Source organism: Acanthopagrus latus, chromosome 11, assembly GCF_904848185.1.
Source record: "Acanthopagrus latus isolate v.2019 chromosome 11, fAcaLat1.1, whole genome shotgun sequence".
NCBI classification, from domain to species: Eukaryota; Metazoa; Chordata; class Actinopteri; order Spariformes; family Sparidae; genus Acanthopagrus; species Acanthopagrus latus.
The window spans coordinates 8,494,496-8,515,968 of NC_051049.1; the positions used below are offsets into that span (position 1 = coordinate 8,494,496).

The 21,473-nt window shown below is 46.4% G+C and overlaps 1 protein-coding gene across 1 annotated transcript; it reads right to left on the reverse strand.

Annotated features, from left to right (window-relative positions):
• Positions 1 to 191: 191 nt before the first annotated feature.
• On the reverse strand, positions 192 to 21,261 carry prrc2c (proline-rich coiled-coil 2C). Its single transcript, XM_037114078.1, has 34 exons — positions 20,863 to 21,261; positions 15,790 to 15,959; positions 15,418 to 15,592; positions 15,164 to 15,273; positions 14,793 to 14,918; positions 14,372 to 14,670; positions 14,176 to 14,255; positions 13,696 to 13,832; positions 13,501 to 13,588; positions 12,909 to 13,092; positions 12,156 to 12,798; positions 11,853 to 12,025; positions 11,341 to 11,602; positions 11,008 to 11,218; positions 8,472 to 10,913; positions 7,701 to 7,864; positions 7,444 to 7,598; positions 6,907 to 7,348; positions 6,701 to 6,786; positions 6,415 to 6,609; positions 6,037 to 6,294; positions 5,742 to 5,834; positions 5,527 to 5,628; positions 5,249 to 5,420; positions 4,921 to 5,142; positions 4,621 to 4,742; positions 4,370 to 4,524; positions 3,987 to 4,218; positions 3,775 to 3,885; positions 3,467 to 3,661; positions 3,004 to 3,104; positions 2,694 to 2,820; positions 2,292 to 2,597; positions 192 to 2,186 (listed from the first exon to the last, which is right to left on the reverse strand). The coding sequence occupies exons 2-34, from the start codon at positions 15,902 to 15,904 to the stop codon at positions 1,923 to 1,925; spliced, it is 8,547 nt and encodes a 2,848-aa protein (XP_036969973.1). The 5' UTR covers positions 15,905 to 15,959; positions 20,863 to 21,261; the 3' UTR covers positions 192 to 1,922.
• Between the last annotated feature and the right edge of the window lie 212 nt (positions 21,262 to 21,473).

A 21,473-nucleotide genomic window follows, 5' to 3' on the forward strand; every position in this document is an offset into this window, starting at 1 on the left:
AAGTGCTACCCAGGCATTGTACTTACTGCATAACTTACCTCAGTTTAAGTTTGCTAAGTGTTGTAGCGCCACCTGGTGCTTCATGCTGAATTTGATTCAAATGTAGTAAAAAAAAAAAGAAAAGAAACGAAAAAAAAGGGAGAAATATCATGGAAGGTAACTTTAAGCAAAGACCAGGCATCAGTGAAAACATCTCAACAGTATATTATTTTTATTAGTTTCTGTAACCAAACCGAGAGAATGTAAATAAGACCGTACATATTTTAATACAGCGATGAAACCCCTGTACAAGTTCAACAAAAAACAAAACAAAAAAAACAAAGAAAATTTCATAACCCTCCCTCCCTCATCCATCCTCCAAAGCAAGGACTCTTCCCCCAGCTAGGGTTGAAGTGAGGAGGACACCCTCCTCACCTCAGGGTGCATACTACTGTACATATCTGAAGGACCCTTGTCACCACAACCCCGAGATGAAAGCATTGTGGGTGGGACAGCCAGCGGAGGTGAGGCAGAGACAGAAAACAGCACTGATTGCTCTCATCAGTAAAGACAACAAAACAGTAAGTGTCCTGCCAAAACACTTCGGAACTTGAGGCTTCTCATTTCTTCTTTTTCCTCGTTCTCAGGGTGTGTCGACCCTCGCGGCGAGGGAAGAACAAGAACAAGACACACTCAAAAGTTTTCTACGGTTTCAACAATCAACTCCTCACCATTTTCTATTCCTCTAAATAGCCCTATCCTGCTATATTCTAGCTAAGGGCACTGAAATCAGTCAATAGCAGCAGGTCTGGGTGCTTTACAGTGAAGTGTGTATAGGTGTGTGTCTGTGTGACAACAGCAAGGATGGGAGTGAAAGCAGTGAAAGGGTGTGTGACAGTAGCCCCTAATCTGGAAAAGCTGTAAGTAGTGATCATACATCATCCATGTAATCCTCAAAGTCCACTCAAAACTCTGCTGCCGTGGCAACAGCAATCCTAAAAAGCTGTGACGTCATCTGCGCTGCTTTAACCTTTGGCTAAATATACAGGAGAGTCCAGCGGCAAGCTTCCCCGCCCCCCGTTTGTACCACATACACACACCCGACACACACACCCCAACACATCAATAATTCTCAGGCAAGGAGATGAGAGCAGAAGGCAGGAGCAAAGGCTCACAGGCAGACTAATCAATAAATCAATCATTAAATTCAATTAAATGCTGCAATTTTCACATTTCCAATCTGGTAAAACAAAAAAAAACAAACAAAAACTAAAATGACAACAGAATTTCAGATTTCATGTCTCTGTGCAGTAACTGTGGATGAAACCGTTGAGTGAGCGTGCGTGCGTGTCATAACGTGGTGCATCTCCACGTGCACAAATCTCTGGATTAGTTATGATGGGAGATTGGGCAACACAAAGTGTGCTTCACTACATGACATCTCCTTAACAAGATTGTTTTGACTACAGAGACAAAACCGATTTATTCTTTCATTAACAAAAACAGGTTTCTCCTATAATATGCGTGATCCTATCTGGGAAAAGAAATAGAATAAAGGAACAGAAACCAAGAGCTATAAAAATGGCAAACTCAGCAGCAAATCTCTTTTCAATTTTTCTTCCTCCGACTCGCCTCTGATCTACTGTCACGGTAGATTGCAACGGAACAACTTGTGCAGCCATTTTATCGGCATCTAAATATGATGGAAGAATCCAACTCAAATGCCGCCACCTACAGTGGGACATGACTGGGGAAGAAAGAAGAGGATTACATATACGCAGGACAGTGCCTACTCTCAGCAACCACTACCTTCTGGACCTCAACTCATCCTCCTCCCCCACACTGTCCCCCAGGGCTGATATGAGGTGGTGACTGAGTGAATGGGGCTAGATTCTCTCTCTTCCGTCCATGCATATCGTCATCTGAAGAGGGTCAGGAGCTCTTTACTTGCCCTCCTCTGGTTTGATGGCCTGCGGTTTTATGGGGCCAGTCCGTATGGGCTTGGCGGTGGAGATGGGGGGTTTGTCAGAATCTGGGCGCTCAACTCCTGCCTGGAGATTCGGTGCCGAGGTGTCGAGCGGGGGTTTTCCTCCCTGATCCAGTCGAGATACTTTGCTGACTTGTGGGGCCTTGAGTTGCTGCTGTTGCTGCTGCTGCTCTGAGAAGAACTTATGGGTGGACTGGAGCACCTCAGCCCGCTGCTTTGCCTGTAGGGTGATGAAGCAAACATTCAAGTCAACACACCATTCACTGAAAAAACATGTTACCTAAAACAGATGAAAAGAATCGGCAGATAAAACATGGGACCAGACCTTTAGATCCTGTTCAGCCTTCAGAGCCGCATGCGTGCTTCTGGGTGCAAGGGAGGGACCAGGAGGTCCTCGGGGAGGATGCTGGCTGTGCTGTGGGTGCTGTTGGTGCTGTTGGTGCTGCGGGTGCTGAGGATGTTGTGGATGCTGAGGGTGCTGAGGATGCTGAGGTCGAGGATGTGGCATGAGACCACCACCCACGTTGGCTGACATTGGAGGGCCCATGGGAGAGCGTTGGACACTGCCAGCAAATGAGTTGACATGAGGAGGTCGAACCAGCGGAGAGACGATGTTGGGCTGAGACAAAATCTGAAATTAAGAGGTTACAGTTGCCTTCAATCCAGTAACCAGTCGAGTACATATATAAAGATGATTAAAATGCAGGTCTTGTAACCATTCTGCTACCTGTGGGTTGAACTGGCCGGGGAAGTGCTGTGTCATTCTCATGCCAGCAGAGCTCGCCTGGAACTGCTTCTGGTACAGCATACTGTTCATCTTACTGGACTGGCTGCTAGGAGAGGTGGAGCTGGCCCTGCAGGCAGAGGAAAGGGAAACAAACAAATTGTTGACTTTAGTCTGTGTAGCAACAAGCATTTAATAAAAGAAGGCATACCATGCAGATTTACATTGCAAGGCTCAGCCACTTTGAGATGTGTTGCAGATTGTGTGTACAAAACTGCAACAAATCCTGTTTTTTTTTCCTTTTTGTTTTTACCTGTAAGGGCTGGAGGTGGGTGTAGTGCTCCTAGCGCTGACCGGAGGGGTTCCAGGCTTCACGTCCATCCCACTTCCAAACAGCTTCAGATCCATGTCCATCTGTAAAGTGTCAACAAAAAGTAAACTGTCACAGCTCCACTTCTAAAAATCAAGTGTGAAGTGTGTATCAAGGGCTGTTGACACCAAGAACAACGGTAACAATAACCTTGTGAGCTTTCACACTGATGAACGAAAACATCCTGTAAACAGTGTTACAAAGTATACACAGTACACTCTAACTGTATTGACAGATTATAATACCGATTACCCGTTATTGCCAACCATAAGAAAATGAAAACCAGACGGATACAGGTTCATGAAATCCTTCAAAAGGAGAGGAGTTACTAAGAACCGAGCAATGTTTTAGTTATTGTTGTTGGTGTGGAGGGCCCCGAAGAGCCACACATATACAACCACAGTACCTTGCTGGTGGGAGGCTGCATCATGCTGTGGTTGGGACCCATGATGCCTCGGTATGGCTGGGAGACAGGGGGCTGTCGGTTCATGTTGGGGGGCTGCGCCTGTGGAGGAGTGGGAGGCAGCGCTAGGAGGGGCTGACCTCCACCTGAGCCAAAGTTTGGCAGGGACAACTGGGAACTGGGCAGAGGGACGGTCACCTGGAGAGAGAATAAGATGCACAACGGTTAAATAAAAGAAGCAATGGAGACAAACAGAGAAAATGTTATGTTTTTCTTTTTGTCTTCTACTGTCATGTTTGTATGTAGAATACCTGTTGCATTGCAGAACTGGGTGACTGAGTGTTGCTATAGTAACTACTCTGGCCATGTTGTTGCACCTGCCCCGAGTACATGTTTGAATGCTGATTCATCCCCTGTCGTGCCTAAACAAAAGACACAAAGACGTCAGATGGAATGTATACACATATCCAAAATAAATAAAATGCAGACTCAGTGTGACATTTCTGTTTTGCAGCTCTGTTACCTGCAGCAGGTGTGTGTCAATGAGCTGGGAGCCTCCCATGCCAGAGGGCTGGTTTAGCTGTGGCTCAAACAGGATGGGAATGTGCTGGGTGGAGGAGGGCTGCTGATAGGCCAGATTAGACTGAGGCTTGCCCAGCTCAGGTCCCTGGACGCCAGGATAGCTGTGCAGCGATGGTCCTGACAGCATCATGGAGGGCTGTGACAGGCTGCTCTGCATGAACGCCTGCTGAGACCTGATGGTTGACAGATCAAGTTTAGAAGACAGAACCAAAGGTAAATAATATATTTATTTTTTTTAAATGGAAGCCCTGGCACTTCAGTACTGTTCTATAAATATGGCTGAAATATATAATATGGCTGAACACCTGCTGTATTGTGTGTTACCTGTAAGGCTGCAGAGAGGAGCTGAACAGGTCCTGTGGCTGAGAGACTGGAGGGCCAGTGCTGAGTCCTAGCTGAGCCTGATGTGTGTGTTGGTGCTGCGGCTGACCTTGCAGTGGAGCGTAGATAGGGATAGGAATCTGCTGCACTGCCGTCGGCTATAAGGTGAAAGAAACAGATGGGAATTTGAACCTTCAATGTTATTTTTTTTTTTCTTTTGAATAATCCTGGAGGTGGCTGGTGTATATTTCTACCTGCGAGAGGCCGGGCTGGAAGCCTTGCTGCTGCGCCAGGGAGGGAGGAGCCAGGCGAGGGTGGGGTGTACTAAAGAGGTGGCTAGTGTCCATGTAGAAAGCTGGAATCTGAGCTGCAGAACCTGCACATACAAGTGATTAAACATCAGCAATGAGAAACAGACATGAACAGCTCCTCAAATGAAGTATTGAAACTGAACTATTAGGACTGAGAAGAAGAAGGTAGGTGCTCAAATTTATACGGACTGATGAATATTTTTAGTAGACCAACATCACAGTTCAGTGTCTAGTTTCTCTTACCTGCTGCAGACTGAGAGACATACACCTGTGGGGTCTGCTGCTGCTGGGGCAGGAGGGGAGGCACGCAGCCCAACTGAGAGAAGCTGCTGCTACTACTGCTACTGCTGGAGGCGGACAGACTTCCACCCTGCAGTTGCTGGGGCTTCACCTTACAGATGTTTGGGGGGTCAGAGGCTGTGGTGGTCTTGGTGCTGAGTGATGATGTTGTGTACGTACCAGAACCTGCAGGGTGCAGATAAAAACATAGTGAATATTGTGGTATACTTACAATGCCAGACAAAGAACACTGTTGGAGGATTTAAGCAGATGTAACTGGGAGTTACGTTACCTGACAGAGAGGTGCTTGGGGTAACTGAAGCCACAGGGATCTGTGGCATGGAGGCTGAGGAGAAGGTGGAGTATGAGGATGCACAGGAGGTGATTGGGGAGGAAGAAGAGGTGACTGGAGAATTCTTCTCCAGACTCGGGGAGTTCTCCCAAGCTTTACGAGCCGATTCCATCTGAGGAGGAGACACAAGAAATTTGGTAATGTTTCACGGACACTCTATAGAAAAATATTTATCTGAGAATGTAACATTGGCTGGAGCGTGCTGTACATCCATGTACCTTTAGTGTTAGGTCAACAGTAGCAGGAGAGACGGTGCTGAGGCTGGAGCTCTGCTGCAGGGTCTCTCGCCGAGGAAGGGGCAATGAGTGGGGTAGAGCCACCTGAAATACACCAAAAAAAAAGGAAAAAAGTATTTGAATCCAGATGCGTTATCTCTCCAAATTAAAAAGGAAGCTGTACAACACTTTATGCCAGTATAAACATGTGCACTCACGTTTGCCACCAAACTCTCTTCCATTTTGTTTCCTCCTGTGGGGACACTGTCAGCCAGTGAGGAGGAGGGGGTGGTGTAGTCAGTGACGGACTCCTGAAAGGGAAAGACAAATTTAATACACAAGAAAACATGATACACAAACTGGGGAAGGTATGATTTAATCAATAGATCCACTCTCAAGTTTTATCTTGAGTTATGATGACAGTTACTTGGTAAAATAATTTATTTAACACAATCATTTATTCATCATTCAAAGTAAAAGGCCTAGCTGTGAGGGTATGTGACAATGACATACCTTGGAGTTACTGTTGTACTCTGCTGATGGGACTGTGATCATGCACTCGATGTCTCCTCCCAGCTCTGGTACTGTCGTGTCACTGGTTGGAGGACTGGAGTCTGTGGCTCTACTTACGCCTCCTCCAGGGACTCCTCCCTCCAGCCCATCGCCTTCACTTCCACGTGCGTCTTTGGCCTTGCGGTTCTTAAGAGAGCGCTCTTTGCCGATGGGACCTGGCTTGTACTCCTTGGTTTCCACTGGTTCCATTTCAGGAAGCTTGGGAGGCGGACATTTACATTTGATTGTTATGTTTGAAGAACTGAAAGATAGTATTGTTGTTGTTGTACAGCAGCTTAAACTGTCACACCACTAAAGTTTCCATCACAGCAGTGTTACCTTCTGTGTTTTGATTGGGCCAGCTCGAGGTTGTTTTTGTCTCTGTTCTTTGGGAGCAGGTAGTTTGTTTTCAGAGCCACTTTCTAGTAACGCTGGAACTCCATCGCTGTCGGTGCTGCCTGCAGACGATGGTGCTCCAAACTGAATACTGTCTATTGCCAATTCAACACTGCCCTCTGATCCAGGCTTCCCACCCTGAAACAAAGAATGTTTTCAAGAGTTTATCTCAAAAGGATCATACACTCAACAAAAACAACAAAAAGGTGAGACATTTAATTTAAGATACCTCAGAGGAGACGGTGCCGGTAAAGGAGGTAAGAGGTTTGTTCCAGGCACTCACAGAAGGTGGTTGCGGAGGGCTGATTGGACCAACTGGAATACACATATTATTTTAGACAAGAACTTGCTGTTAAATTCCCTCCTGCATCTCAACAAGATTCAAGTATTAGGACAAATTACAATTTTAAAATAAGATTTGAAGTTTCCACTCACGCTTCTTGACGTCAGGGAGAACAGTGGAGCCCGCTACCTTGTTCTCCCACAGTTCTGTACCAAGGGTGCTGTGCGTCTGTGTAGGTGCTGGGGGTAGGCTCTTTGAGGTAAAGTCCACAGTGGCAGGGGGGATGGAGGGAAGAGGAGCCACTGTTCCTTCCAGAGTCTGAGGGGATGCAGCAGGCTGGGATGAGGCAAGGTGTGGATGCTGGGGAGCAGAAATGGGAGGCTGCTGTTGGGCCTGGGGCGTGGGGGCTACAGGAGGCTGAGACTGTGAGGCCTGTTGCTGCTGCTGCTGTTGTTGTTGCTGCTGTTGTTGTTGTTGCTGTTGCTGCTGTTGTTGCTGCTGTTGTTGTTGTGATGACTGCTTTTTAGCAAATCTTGGAGGCAGCTTTCCTCCACCTCCTCTGCCCTTCTCACCAGAGCCCTTTTTACTCCAGTTCTGTAGAGTGTTAGAAGTGTTAGTACAGTATAGAGGTAGAACTCATCATCAAAGTAATACACTGCTGTTTCAGTTCAAGCCATATCTCCACTTACCTGAGTAGTCTGCTCTTCTTTTTTCCGTTTCTCTTCATCTTGCAGACGTTTCTGTTGCTTGCGGGAGACCACCTCTGTGAAGCCGTCATCATTGGTGCTGGACTGTGGGTCCTCTGTGGTGGTGACCTCTGGGTGGTCATCAATGATTACAACACCTACAGTGACGGACAAAAAGGGATCAAGTCAGCCACATTAATTTTTCATGTGACAAGTATCTGGAGCCTGGGATAGCGTCACAGCATAATTTGTTTACTCACTGGCGTAATTGTTAAGATCAAACTGAGAAAGAGCATTCTCCTTGGGTTTCTTTGCAGCCTGTTTGGCCTCATCTTTGCGACGTGCAGACTGCTCTTTGGAAGACCTCTGGGATGCTCCCCCAGCTGTTGGTGCTGTCACCTCAGAGTTCTGTTGGGCTGCAGGGCTGTTTGAAAACAGAAAAAGAAAAAAAATGTTCGAAAGAAATATTTACTTAATGGAGCAACTGTGTTATTGTAAGCCTGAGACACTAAAGTTTACATGTAAAATAATAAATCAATGACATGCAAACCAAAAATATACATCTTTATTCATCACCACCTTGTGACTGAAGCGTACGACAACACAGAATCCACTACACTGCAAGTGCGTTGATGCACCAGATCAAAGGGGAAAAGGTTCTGATCATTCTCAAAAAAGCCACAACCAAGGTATAGAAACAATCTAAAAATAACACCACTCTGATGCCATATTTAGTTGTCTTTCATCCAAAAACACTTCAACTACAGCACACATAAGGAGATAAATCTATCCAGCTGGAGAATCCTCCAAGCCTGTTTGAACAGGCAATACAAATGGCTTACTAAAGCATGTAGATTCTTTGCTAGTGTTATGTGCAACTATTAAGTAAGAAGAATACAACACAAAAGGTTTATTGTGTGTGAATAAACCTGTGGTGTTCACTGAGTCAACTTCATTGTGCAGACAGTGTTAATGTAAGCAGACAAAATAATCGCTTAACAACAGACAAAAGCCTGATTGTACAAACTCACCCTTTCCGTCCAGCTTTGGCTCCTCCCCTCCTCTCTCCCTTGCCCCCTGCATAAGTACGGCCTGGTTTGGCTCCACTGTTGCCTCTACGATTCTGTCTCTCTGTAGGCCTCTGACTTGAGAAACTCCTCTTGGCTGCAGGAGCCCCTTCACGCTTTGGAGTCACCCCTCCATCAGGAGGAGTTTTATTGGGGGTCAAAGAGCCCTGAGGGGGAGCAGGTGTCGGGGCACAGGCTGCCGCTGCTTCATTAGCAGCTTCCAGTGCTCCTTTCCTTTCTTCGCGCTCTCGCCTTTCATTGAAGTCGCTGCTCTCAGAAGCAGTTTCCCATTCTTCATTGGCTTGATCGGAAGAGTTCTGATTGGACAAATCAGGTGACTTGGTTCCAACTGCAGTGATGGTTGGGCTACTGGTATCTGGCAGGGGAGCCTCTGTAGGAGAGGGCAAGTCTGGTGCAGGCACAGTGGCTGCCACATCCGCAGGCACAGTTACAGGGGTTCCCGGGGCTCTAGACAGGGTTGGGGAGTGTGAGATTGGGACAGGGGCAGAGTTGGGGACAGCAGCAGCAGGCACTGGAAGAAGAGGTACAGGGGGACTGGGCGCTGTGTCTCCACTAGCCAACACAGCAGCCTCCCTCTCTTTCAAGCGCCTAAAGCGAGGGGGTTTATCTTGCCTGGGGGGCCGCGCCGGTCTGGATCGACGGGGCCGTTCTCTACTACTCTGAGGAGCCACATCCCCGAATTTCTTGCCATCAGACTTAGGAGGCCTTCTGTCATTGGGAGGATTGTCATATCTTGGTGAGGGCTCAGTGTCTTCAGGTCTGAATGTCTCCATGGGTTTAGAGGGCCACTGAGAGGAAGACTCTCTAGCTGATGGCCTTCTGAGTGGGGCCGAGCGAGGGCCGCCACGTTCTCTTGCTCCGCCTCGTCTACTGTATAGTCCTCCTCTTCCTCTCCGAGAAGGCTCTCCTTTGGGAAGAAATCCTGGCTTGGGCCTGCTTTCATCATCCCCTCTGGGTCCCATCTTTTCCCCCATGTGAGGAGGTCCAAAGCCTGGCTTGTGAGGTCCAGACCGGGGCTCCCCAGGCAGCTCTCTTCTCAGTGGACGGCTAGGTTTGGTGCTGGGCTCACGGTCAGAGGGTCCAGTATCACTGGCAGACTCCCTCCCACCTTCACTTTCTGAATCTGTGTCTGAACCACGGCGCCGTCTACGTTTTGGTATAACCTCAAAGTCTGAGCTCTCACTACGTGTCTCGCTTTCCTCCCTGTTGCGGAAGGCAGCAGCACCTCCAGCAGAAGGCAAATCAGAGCGTGATCGCGGCTCTCGGTAGGGGTACTCCGCTCTGCTTCGACCACGAGTTCCCCTGCCTCGGCCACTGTACGTCCCCCGGTAGCTGCGTCCTCTGGAGTAATACTCTCCTCGGCCACGTCCTTTGAAGTTCGAGTCAGTAGGCCACTCTCTCTCCCTGTCCTTGTCCATTTCCTTCTCTCGCTCACGTTCCCTCTCCCTCTCTTCTCTTCGGTAGGCACGTGGAGGAAGATTGGACTCTTTCCTAGGGGGCAGTTTGGGTTCTGGATGTTTGTCATTGCTGGGCGGTTTGTCTGCTTTCTCCTCTTGAGAGGAAGAGGTTGGTACCCCAGAAGAAGGCTGGGAGTCCCTGGCTCTCGGGTGGCTAGTCGGTGTTTCCTCAACCTGAGCCACTTCTCTCTTCCCCTCACCTTGAGGTCTGGAGCCTTCAGACACAGCAGCAGCTGCAGAAGGAGCTTTGGATGACTGATCCTTTTTGGACCGGTCTCCTCTTTCCCCTCTCTCATGACGCTTTTCCCTCTCCTCTCTTTGCTCCCTCTCTTCTTTCATGTCCCTTAGGACAGGCTTCTTTATTGGTCCAGACCTGCGGACAGGTCTCTCTCCCCCTGGTCCTTCCCTGCGTCCGACCCCTGATCTCCCACCCCAGCGTAGCTCAGCTTTCTGCTTGTTAGGGGCTGGCAGAGGCAGCTTCTCTTGTTTGTGTAATCCATCAGCAGGGGGTGTCGCCCTGTTGCTGGTAACTGCAGCCTGGGAGTAGAGTTCATTCTGGGGCTTATCATCAGCATGTTCTCCTGTGTCCTGTAGCTCTAGTGATTTTGTTCCCAGGGGTAACCCATCAAACCGCGGCTCATCCAGTTTGAGGGAGTGGCTTGAGCCCTGGGAGATACTCCTCTGGAGCATAGCTTGCCCAAGAGCTTCTACCTCTTCCCCACTGGGTAGGCCTGGCTCCTCAGGATCAAAGGCTGGGCCTACTGGCACCCTGTCTAGAGGCCCTGATGCATCCTCTGGAGCCTGGGTAAATGCTGCCAGGGCCTCTGTGGGATCCTGAAAGAAGTTACTTTTATGTGAGTCCAATGCACTGTGGTCCTGGGCATACATAGCTGGGAGACCCCTGTCCAGATCCAAACCAGAATCCATCCTGTAAAGAAACAAATATTATTGTGTGATGTGCAGAGAATAAAAGCCATTCCTTATTAAATCTTTATTTGTATTTATTTATCTATTGTTAGTACCTTGGCTCCTTGTTATCATCTCGCTGTTTTGGAGGTGTAACGGATGGCAAGGGTTCCGACTGTGGGTATGGTTCTGAACCCCATACCATCCGTGAGTCTGAGGGCAGGCCATGGTCACGAATTGGTCGGGTCAAGTGGTCGAAGGAGTCAGAACTGGAGCTAGAGTTGTCTCCAGGCTCTCTACGCACAATCTGCTTTGGAGGCATCCTCCCTAGAGACGACAAAATGGAGAATTTAAACTCGCCATCTGGCACATCTGTCTGCTTGTCAGTACATTAAACACAAACAACCATTCTCATTAATTCTGCATTTCTATTCCACAGAACTCCATACCAGGGTGAATGTTAGCTGGCATGTCCATGGGAGGACGTCCTGACATCATGCGAGGGTCCATATAGGACTGCATCATGAGCCAGCGGGGGTCGAACCCCATGGAGGCCAGGTGCTGATGGTGGGGGCCTATAGGTTGATACATGGAGCGGTGCTGCTGTTGCTGCTGCTGTTGGGTAGCTGGAACTCCACCACTTCCTGATGGGGACACCGAACCTCCGCTCTGCTGTTGCTGTTGTTGCCATTGTTGCTGCTTCATCTGCTCCTATAAGACCAATGAATAATGGTGATCAATAATGATAATTCTGTTACTAATAATTTATTAACGTGTAAAGTACAACTACATTGTAAAGAGGTTGAAATTAGGAAATGTTCTTTTTTTGTGCCTTCTTCGATTGCCAAACTCATTATCAAGTCCATTTTATTTTACAGTTTGACACACCCACAATCATTGATATAACCATCAAAATCTTAGCCAGTGTAAAACTCAAGAAGCAAGATGTGGACACCCTTACCTGCTGTCTAAGGAAGCGAGGTGGCAAAGACTTCTGAAACTGTTTGGAATAGCCTGAGGTGAGTGATGGACGCATAGCAGCTGCAGCTTCTCCTTCCAGCTGTGGTGGTGCCACAGGAACTTCCTCACCGCTGGGGGTGTCAATATGAGGCAGGGGCAGGTGGGGCTCATCCACTAGAGGAAAACAAAACCAATAGTATCTAGTGGCATCTTTGATGTCAAAAAAACAAACAAAAACAATATACAGTGATGATTTACATGATGTAAAACTTTTTTTTTTTATAAATGCTCAGCGATAGCTCACCTCTATTATCCTCTATGTTGAAATAGTCTCGTATAGGCACTGTTGTCCTGTCACCCTGGTTCTCCTCCAACAGAGCGACCTCAACCAAGGAGCTCTCTCCTTCACCCTGAGGCTCTGGAGCTATGGTCACTGGTCTGTGCACAGGGGGGCTGGGCTGATGAGGCAAGTGAACCAGCTCCTCCTCTACACTTGGTTCTACTCCCTCTCGTTCTCGCTCTATCCTCTCTCCGTCTCGATCCACCAGCTCAGGTAGAGGGTCTTGCATGACTGGGGCCTGTGATTGTGAAACTGGGACTGAAGGTACAGGACTGGATACAGGAGCAGGAGCTGATGAGGAGGCTTCCTCAAGAGCAACTCCTGCATCATCATTGGTGGTCAGAGCAGGCGATGATTTGCCCTCAGTTGCCTGGCGGTGTTTTTCATTGAGACGTTTAAGTTTTTCAGCACAAGCAGCAAGGCGCTGTTCTTCCATACGCCTTTCCTCTTCTTCCCTCCTCCGTCTTGCTCGTTCTACAGCTTCAGAAACTTCTGCAGGCTTCTTGCGCTTCTGTCGCCAGGCCTCTGGGTCTTCCTCAGCACCAGGTGCAGATGCAGCAGGTGGTTTGCTCAAACGTGGAGCTCCTCCACCAGGACGACTGCCACCCTGGAGAAAATATTATGAGTACAGATACAGACTTATTGTCCTGCTGTTAAAAAAAACAAAAACAATATGCATACATGACTGGTGGCTTTAGGAATGCACACTAAGTTTACCTGGTAATCTTGTGGAGCAGTTGACTTATTGTACTGTCCCATACTGCCAGGTGATGGTGCTCTGGGATCTGCAGAGTCAGCCCATGAAGTTTTATTGCCCCCACGGTCCTCAGACCCCTCCTTCCAGCTCTCCTGACCGTCCGGTGGCCGAGATCTCATACGCTCCACTTTACCCATCCATTCCCTGAAATAACATCATAGTTAACACATCACAGGTAATTTCAGCGAAAAACTACTCGTTTCAGCCTCAACATCAAAACTGCTAGAAAGGCCCTTACAGGACATAAACTGGCTTTGATAAATTGTATCACTAAATGCATGTGTTCCATCTAAATACATGAATGTCAATTATATCATAGTGCTCTTAGACTCATGATGCAACTGTTTCCTAATGTCAGCAATACACATGCACAAATATTCCTATGGTGCTCACTTATCTCAACTTTTCAAATCTCTAAAAGATGATTTTCAGACTGTACTGACTGATGGAAAAAGTTAAGGCTCTGTGCTGATTCTTTAATAGTACCATAGAGAAGTTAACAGTGAATGTGAGACAATGCAACTGCTGAGGTGTTAAACTCAAAATACTCACCAATTTTCTCTTTTTTCTTTAGCAGCTTGGTTTTCCTCATCATCGCTGAAGTTTAGTTTCTCAGTGTAGTCCACCTCCATCTGAGCTCCTGGAATGCAGAAGAGACAGGATAGATAGATGTTTAAACTACTGTAAAATTACCTCATTAGTTATATCCAAAAGTTTAGAGGTAATTTATAACTTGTACACACTGACCTGCCCAACCCTCATCAGTATCAGTGTCTAAATTGTCCAGCTCTTTCAGTTCTGTTGCGCTGACGATTGAGGGTCTGTCTGGGTCCTGGAGCCAAGACTGAGGGGGAGCTTGCTGGGGTCGTACTGAACGAGGACCCCTGAACACCCAACAGAGATAAAAAGAGATGCAAGTTCATTACGGGACACAGTCTAGTAGTACAATTTTTGCCAATAAACTGCAGAGACATACAAAATGACTCTTATATTGATACGTACAATGTGCTTCTGTGTGATATTCTGACATATTAAGCTTCTTGTTAAAGACTCTTGGATTCACTCTTGTAATAATCAGCAACAGCTTGTATAAAAATTAATTAAAAACACCCTTTAGTTGTTTTAATTGTCGAAGATGAAAGCAGAGTAATGCAGCTCCAAAAAATAAAGCTTTTATTTTGTGTCAGAGCAGGCTTTTAGGAATTTTCCATGAAAATATGAACTCACTTTGCTCCGTCTTGTGATACAGGGTATCTGAAGTTCGCTTGCCCTGGGGCAAAAGTCATTTGAGGATAGGCGTGGAACATCTAAAACCCAAACACAGCGAGTATCACACAGGGTCAAGAAGAGATAAACACTACAACTTTATACTCAAGTCTGACATGCTAATGTGGTCAATCCAGAACGTCAAACTGTGACTTACATAGGGTGGCATCATGCTCCTGAAAGCAGGGTCGAAGTGAGTTGGCACCCCCGCAGGGGGCTGCTGCCCCCCATTAAGTTTAGGCTGAGCAGGGCCAGAGGGAGGCAGCCTCTCCCTGCCATCCCTCTTTTCTCTCTGACCGTCAGTGGTTACATTTCGGCCAGGCTCATCAGCTTCCCCTGGTGGTGTAGAGGTACCAAGGCCCGTACTACCCTCCTCCGGAGCCCTGTTGTCCATCTCAGGGGGGCTGGGTGCAGTGTTCAAATTCCTGCCTCCACCCTCTCGCCAACTCCCAACATCTAACACGACAAAAGAAAAAGAGATATTTATTGTTTTACCTGACCTACAGGAGGAAGCATGATGTTCCTGAAGACAATTGGTGAACACTGAATGAGGTTTATGTGCAGGAATGTGGCCTTACTTTGAGGTCTGAGGCTGGGGCCTGGTCCATAAGGCTCCTCCTCTTGACCGTCCCCTTTCTCCGCCTCACCAGCCGCCTGCAAGCTGGGAAACTCCTGGTGAAACTGGCTGCTCACACGAGGAGCTCCTGTGCAATACAAACACATTATTATGAATACACATAAATAACAAGATTGAAAAACAGTACAGTGACTCACAGAAGCACTGAAATGTCAAATCCTTACTTTGTGCACAGGTCCCTTTCCAAACCTGCATCACATTTAGTACAGATCAAATGATCTGCAGAATGTAATGGTTGAATGCTGTATGGCTTCGACATGGGTAACCATGACCAGATGTAAAGCTCAGTGAGAATGTGTAGAAGATATTTACCGTCTGGTTGTGTCTGCTTGCTGTTGGCCCAAGAGCGACTGCCCCCAATAGAAAGCTCTTGTGGCTGGAGCACTGCTGGTTTGATCTGGGGTGGAGGGGTCTCCTGTTGCCTGTGGCACAAAAAAAAAAAAAAAAAGGACAGAGCTCTCATCAGAACTCATAATTTGGAATGAGGATGACACAACATACACCTTGATTTAGAGAAGAGCTTTACTAAAAGGAACAGGATAGCAGGTTGTGTAAACTCAATTTACCTCTCCTCCCCTCCCTCAGGTCGAGATGCCCAGCCACTACCGTCTTTGGGGACAATGTTAACGTTGGGGTCGTTTCCCTTGTTCTCTGCCTTCAGGCTGGGCAGGTTGGCCGGAGGGGGCATGCGCCGACTGACCGCAACTTTACCCAAACTTTGGAGCCCATGTCTGGCAGCCACTGAGAGAAGGTAGTAGGAGAAGAGCAAGGAAGGGTTTTTAAGATAGTCAGGGTAAAAATGTCCTTACATTTTATATTACACTGTTTCGATTGGCTGAACTCAAGACAAAATAAGCTATTCGCATCGACCAGTTTGTTCAATAGGTATTGCAACAATAGCGTGAAATAATAATAGCGAGTAAAGGTATGGGGCTTACCTGCAGTCTTCTGGGTTTCCAGAGATTTGCCCTTATAGGTATTGAAGAGGCTAAGGGTTGCATACTTTGTTTTGCCATCCTTTGCCTTGGTGCTCTGCCCTGACTTCTCGGACATTTCGCTGGAAACTCATTGAGTCTGGTCCTTTGGCCTCGCCCCCAGAACCAGCCTCCTTTAGACCAAGAGAAAGAGAAAAGGTTAGAGGGTAGGTTCTGGACACAAGACCACAGCCTTCATCTGAACCTTTTCTGTATTTTTTCCAACAACAAAAACAAAATACAGCTGACACCTGAGCCTGATGCCCGTTTACAGCTCAATGAAGCTGCCCTGCATTTGTTTTTGTTAGAAGGGTGTTAAAGTAAGAGGCATGCTGCTGTTGCAGAACCAGAAGAGGTGGTACTCATCATACTGTTGAAATCTGTGTTTTCCCCGTTTTCCACTCTTTACTCTAAACTTGTACCCGCAGACAGTTTATAAATCATATGGATGCTGTTATTATGTGTGATTAAGATCCGATCCACCATGCATCGTAGAAAGTGACAACAGCCTCTGTTGCGGCTCTGTAACTACCTCCACTGATGGGTCAGAAGTGGACTGAAACTGTCCCCTCCATTATACTTCTGCAACTGTCACACAGATGGTGCAGCCGAATGTCAGCGCAAGATTCCCACCTTGAAAGGGCAGTGTGAATGGGGCTACTGATCGGTCATGTGTGCCAGGGAACAGCTCAAGAAGAGCACGACTGGGTCTAAAGGAAAGGATCCCGAATTTAAAAAAAAACACCAATCTTAATTTTGTATGCAGTATGAAGCTAATATAACACAGCTTGACTGACTAACTGGTGGGGACACTCAAGGCGAATGGAGCAGGATTAAAGACACTTGGAGGGTTAGCTAAAAACAAGCAGAAAGTGAAGTGGAGTGAGCAGAACCATGGACAGAGAGACAGCATGTTTGGGGCTGCAGTGTCTTTCCCAAGTCACACAGAGGTCATTTATTATTAACGGAGCAGTGGTGGAACAGTGTCCGTGTGTGGTTAGGTGTGTGTGTGTAAGTATCTGTGGTGTGTGTTGGGGGGAGCTGACAGCTCTGATGAGCTCAGTCTATCTGCAACTTGGCCTTGGAACACTTTGCAAAGGAACATCCACTTAAAGGAAAAGTCCTTTCATTTGAAAATCAACCTGGTGTGCATTTTGTTAAACACTGTCAAATGCAGTGATGGCCCAAACCCATTCCAATAGAATCCAGGTTACAATTTCTTTCTCACACAGAAAATTCACTATGGCATTAATTGTGATACTTGACAGTACCGCTTCTTAGTACTTAAACACAACAAAGTGTGAAATTAGTGGTGTTATTTTAGTAATAGCAAATTAGCTTATTTGTGTGCCTTTTAAAAAAATGCTGCTGCATTTGGGATTATGATGATGTTTTGATGGTATATGCAAAATAAAAGCATAAAAGTTAGTTATTATAACTGTATCATTGTCAAACAACTGACACTAAGTTCTGCATGCAAAATGTAATCAGGGCCTGAATCTGCACTCTACTCATCTACTTCAGATGCTTGGTACAAAACTGGTCTCATGTTAGTGAATCTTTACACTGCTCAGAGTGTTTCTGTGCCTTTGCTGCAGGTGTCAGCAGTGCCCAGTAAAAGCACACAGGGCCCAAAATTTAGCTTCAAATGAGTTACCCTGTCAGGAGACAGTGCAGACTATAAAATGCCTTCTCTTGGCATTTTCATCAACATCTTTCTAGTTGTCATCACTATTTTTGATCACTAAAGGCTGAAGAATGGTGACACTTTGATGCATTTCTACAACTGGGACTCTGGCCCAAAGTATGTGAAGACAGACTCTCCAGCTGTCTAAAAAATGACTCCTCCAACACTGGAGGAAGAGCTTTCAAATCTCAAGTCGTGACACCACATAATTAGTGTTTTTTACCAGTCATAGTCATTTAGGCCAACAAACCATGCATGAGTTCCGAAAAAGTATCAACACTATTCCCCATCTCTTCCCCATATTCGAGGCTCTGTGTCACAAAATTGTCGATTTGTGGCCAAACTTGGATGAGTATGGTATCTTAATCTGTCTGAGCAAATTGCTCAAAGATCAGCAGATAAAATTGATTGAATTGTGATGCTGGACAGGAGTTAGGGAGGCAAAACAATCTGAATGTAGCAGGGATACTTTATTTTAAAGTAGTCTCTCTTGACTATAGCTGGTGTTTGTCTGGATTCCCACACAGCACAAACCACAAATTGATAATAGCAAACCTGGCCAGGATTCTCTTCTTGCGGAAGGCCATTTTATGGATTATGGGGCAGACAACGGGTGGAAAGACGGGGTCAAGTTTTTGATATCAGATTTTATACACACTCTATTTTGCAAAGGGATTTGGAATTTATGAGTGTGTGTTTGAAATAAGGGAAGAGGGAACAGTGATGAGAGACCAAGTGTCCTACTACTCCTCTGCTCTCAGACCATAACTTATGTTACCTGTTCGGTGCCAATGAGACCAGAGGAGAAGCCTGAGTACCAAAATCACCTGGGGATGAGCCCTCCACACAGAAGGGGTCAAATAACTGTGCAATTGTTCACGTCATCTCTTAAACTAGAAACACACGCTCACTGATGATAAAGGAGAGGGGATTGCGTGAAGAAATGTCATACAATAGCATCCCAGCTCTTCAGCCTCCATCAGCTGAGCCCAACTGCCAGCCTGACCATGCACCCCTGCAACTACTTTTGCATCACAGTCTATCAATCATGGTGTGCGCATACCCCCCCCCCCTTTTGTAAAACACACAAAATACCAACATTTCTGTGCTTCTGCTTGACAAGAAGTAGCTTATTTATACTTGTACATGTGTTAAAATGTTTCTCACAGATAGCTTCCACTCAAACTATAAGACAAGTATAAGTGCTTCCCTGTCTTTGTGGTGACACTTAACAGTAAGCAGTCAAGAAACCCACTTTACAGTCAGTTCAATGTACTGAACTGTCCACTTAAAACAGTAGTATGACTGTTGCTTATGCACATTTAAGAATCCAATAACGTCAGGGAAGTATTAACCTCAGGGCAGTTATATTTAGTGCCCAACCGATACTGGATTTTTAGGGGTGATGCCTATTATATTATATTTTCACCCCAATCATCATTTTCTGCATTATGTTCCATACATACGAATACATCTGATAATGGCCGATAACATTAGCTAAATATAGGTCGGGCTATAGTTACAATGGCGGTCTAAATTAAGAAGGTAACTGTTCCTGCCCAAAAATAACTTTACAACACTCTCTTGTATTGTAGATTTACTTCCATATTCAACCTGCAGGTCGGCTCATGCCCCCAATTCTTTTGTCTACAGTGGGTCATGGGACCGACCTGTCTAATGCAACAGTGAAGTCACAAAGTGAGAAGTCATGTAGATGGCCTAAATGATGGGCACTGAAAGAACAGGCTTATATTTCACTGTCCCTATTGGTCTGTATTGTAATGTTGTCTGAAGTGCAGAACACAGGTCCAAAATCTCTACAGTGTCAACAGTGGAAATATTATGCAAATCATCTTTAGTTTTACAAGCATAAATCACATCATTAAGACAAAGTTGTAATAGTACTCCTCAAATATGTGTATGGTGTGACATAAAAATCTAAATAACAGACTGCATGGCCTGGGCCATAAAAATAAAAAATCTAATGTTTCCACCACTTGAATTGATTAGCATGTGAAGCATCTGCCAACTATTCCTCACTTTGATTAGTATCAACGCAAGGGGCTTCTAACATCCATTGCTTACTGGTTTTGGCCAAATTAAAAAACGCATTTAAAACAGCTGTGGACTGGAAACCATTTAAGATTATTGGGGTCCTCCAACGCCAGGGCAATCAATACCACTGAAGAATATCACTGAGAAGGTCTCCCTTGGGTGTTGTTGGTAATCTAAATCAAGCACAGGATAAATGGCAGGGTGGCCACAGTATCGTTAGCTGGGCACTAAAGTGCATAGATTCATTGTCCTAACGAATCATTTGTAGCTGCATGTGCCAGTTTGAAATATACACATGAGAAGACTTCAGGAGATAAACTGACAGAATGTCTGTAAATTTGATAACTACAAAATTTAGAGTCTGATTAGTGCAAAGAGACACAATAAAGAAATCACTAGCATCTTATTTTTCTTATATCATCCAACACAATACAATTATCAGCAGCAGATCTCTGATCAGGCCATTCATTAACTGGTCAATCAATAAGTACCACTCCAATCAATACAAGTCTGATTGGCCTCCCTGAACCTAGTCAGATGCAGACCCATTTCTAATTGGTGATGTATACATAGATACAAGTCCATGTTTTCTATTAATATTCCTCCAGGTGGTTTCCACAAAAGATGCTGTGAGTCATGTGGAGAGTTTCACAGCCAGTCCTACCAAACCCCGAAAAGCGCACACTCAGACAACAAAAATGTGCTCATTCATGACCAATTTTGTTGGATCTGCAAGATATTATGACTGGGAGGAAAACCACTGTGCTCATCTGTTCACAGGACGTAACGAATAAGAGTACATCGTATCACACCCTCGTTTTGTCCATTTTGTATGTGGCATGACACCTGAATTGGACTGTTTCCGTAAAATCTGTAAAATCACTGCCACTGATGAGTCTGCAGGCCATCCATCCCCATGAATCAAACTATTGGTGGGTTGGGTGGCTCTTACCGGCAGGGAGCAGAGGCCCTCTTCGCCCGGAACTCAACCAGACTGAGCTCAAATAACACTGCAATAGCTCAAAAGTTGGGCACACAAATACCGACGTCGTATCTACCCAGCGACACAGCCTTTGATGATTAATCTAAAAGCGTGGTGCTGTTAGAAAGCGGGCCGTCAGCTTGCATCGTTTAGCATAGTTTCGTTTCTCACTGGTCGCCATCACATCCACTTCCAGCCCCTCAGTGGCCACAGCATGCTAACCAGCTAACTTAGCGTTGTGTGAGCAGCAACACAGCAGCTACTGGGCACAACTTTTTGAAAAAATTTCAACTTGCGTGACATGCAGACCCACCTGCCACCGCCGGTGCCTTCTCTGTCCTGTCGGCTGCTGTGTGGCCCGACTTGAAATCCGGTTTCGGCCTGGTTTGATGTGGACGAATATGTGTCTGGCCGGCGGATTACAAAAGCTGGCTAGCCTGCTAACCCAGTTCGGCTAACGATGGTTAGCTACTTTGCTCGTTGGCTGCCAACAAACCGCTCTCCACATGCACGGTTGCTGTTTTATGTCTTCTCTGCGGGGTTTTAAGCCGCCGGTCTGTCCTCGTCTGCTCGGCTGCGACTGCGGGAACCGGTGTGTGGTCGCCCCGTGGTTCCGTGTCTCTCCCCCACCCGTTATCTCGTGCCAGACCGTTTTTCTAGATGAGTGAGGCCCCGCTCGCGCCGCGGCCTGTCGCACAATCAAAGATGGCAGCCCCGGGTTGCCAGATTTATCCTCTCGTATCCCCCTCTCTAACCCTGTAACCCCTGTGCAGGTGCTCAGTCACCGCATCTGTCAGCGCCAACATCAGTCACTGAGAACGAGGTCAGTCACAGAGATCCATTTCATCACAAAACAGTGGTACACCACTTTCCTGTTGACATTAATAGCATTAAAACTCTACACTTGAGATACATAAAAAAGTA

What these genes read in the sequence shown, in the direction of transcription:
- prrc2c (XM_037114078.1), bottom strand. Translation starts at nt 15,904, where the DNA reads ATGTCCGAGAAGTCAGGGCAGAGCACCAAGGCAAAGGATGGCAAAACA. An exon ending in CTGTTGACCTAACACTAAAG is followed by an intron (nt 5,421 to 5,526) that starts GTACATGGATGT and finishes TCTCCTCCTCAG; the next exon opens with ATGGAATCGGCTCGTAAAGC. An exon ending in CCGGCCAGTTCAACCCACAG is followed by an intron (nt 2,598 to 2,693) that starts GTAGCAGAATGG and finishes TCTTAATTTCAG; the next exon opens with ATTTTGTCTCAGCCCAACAT.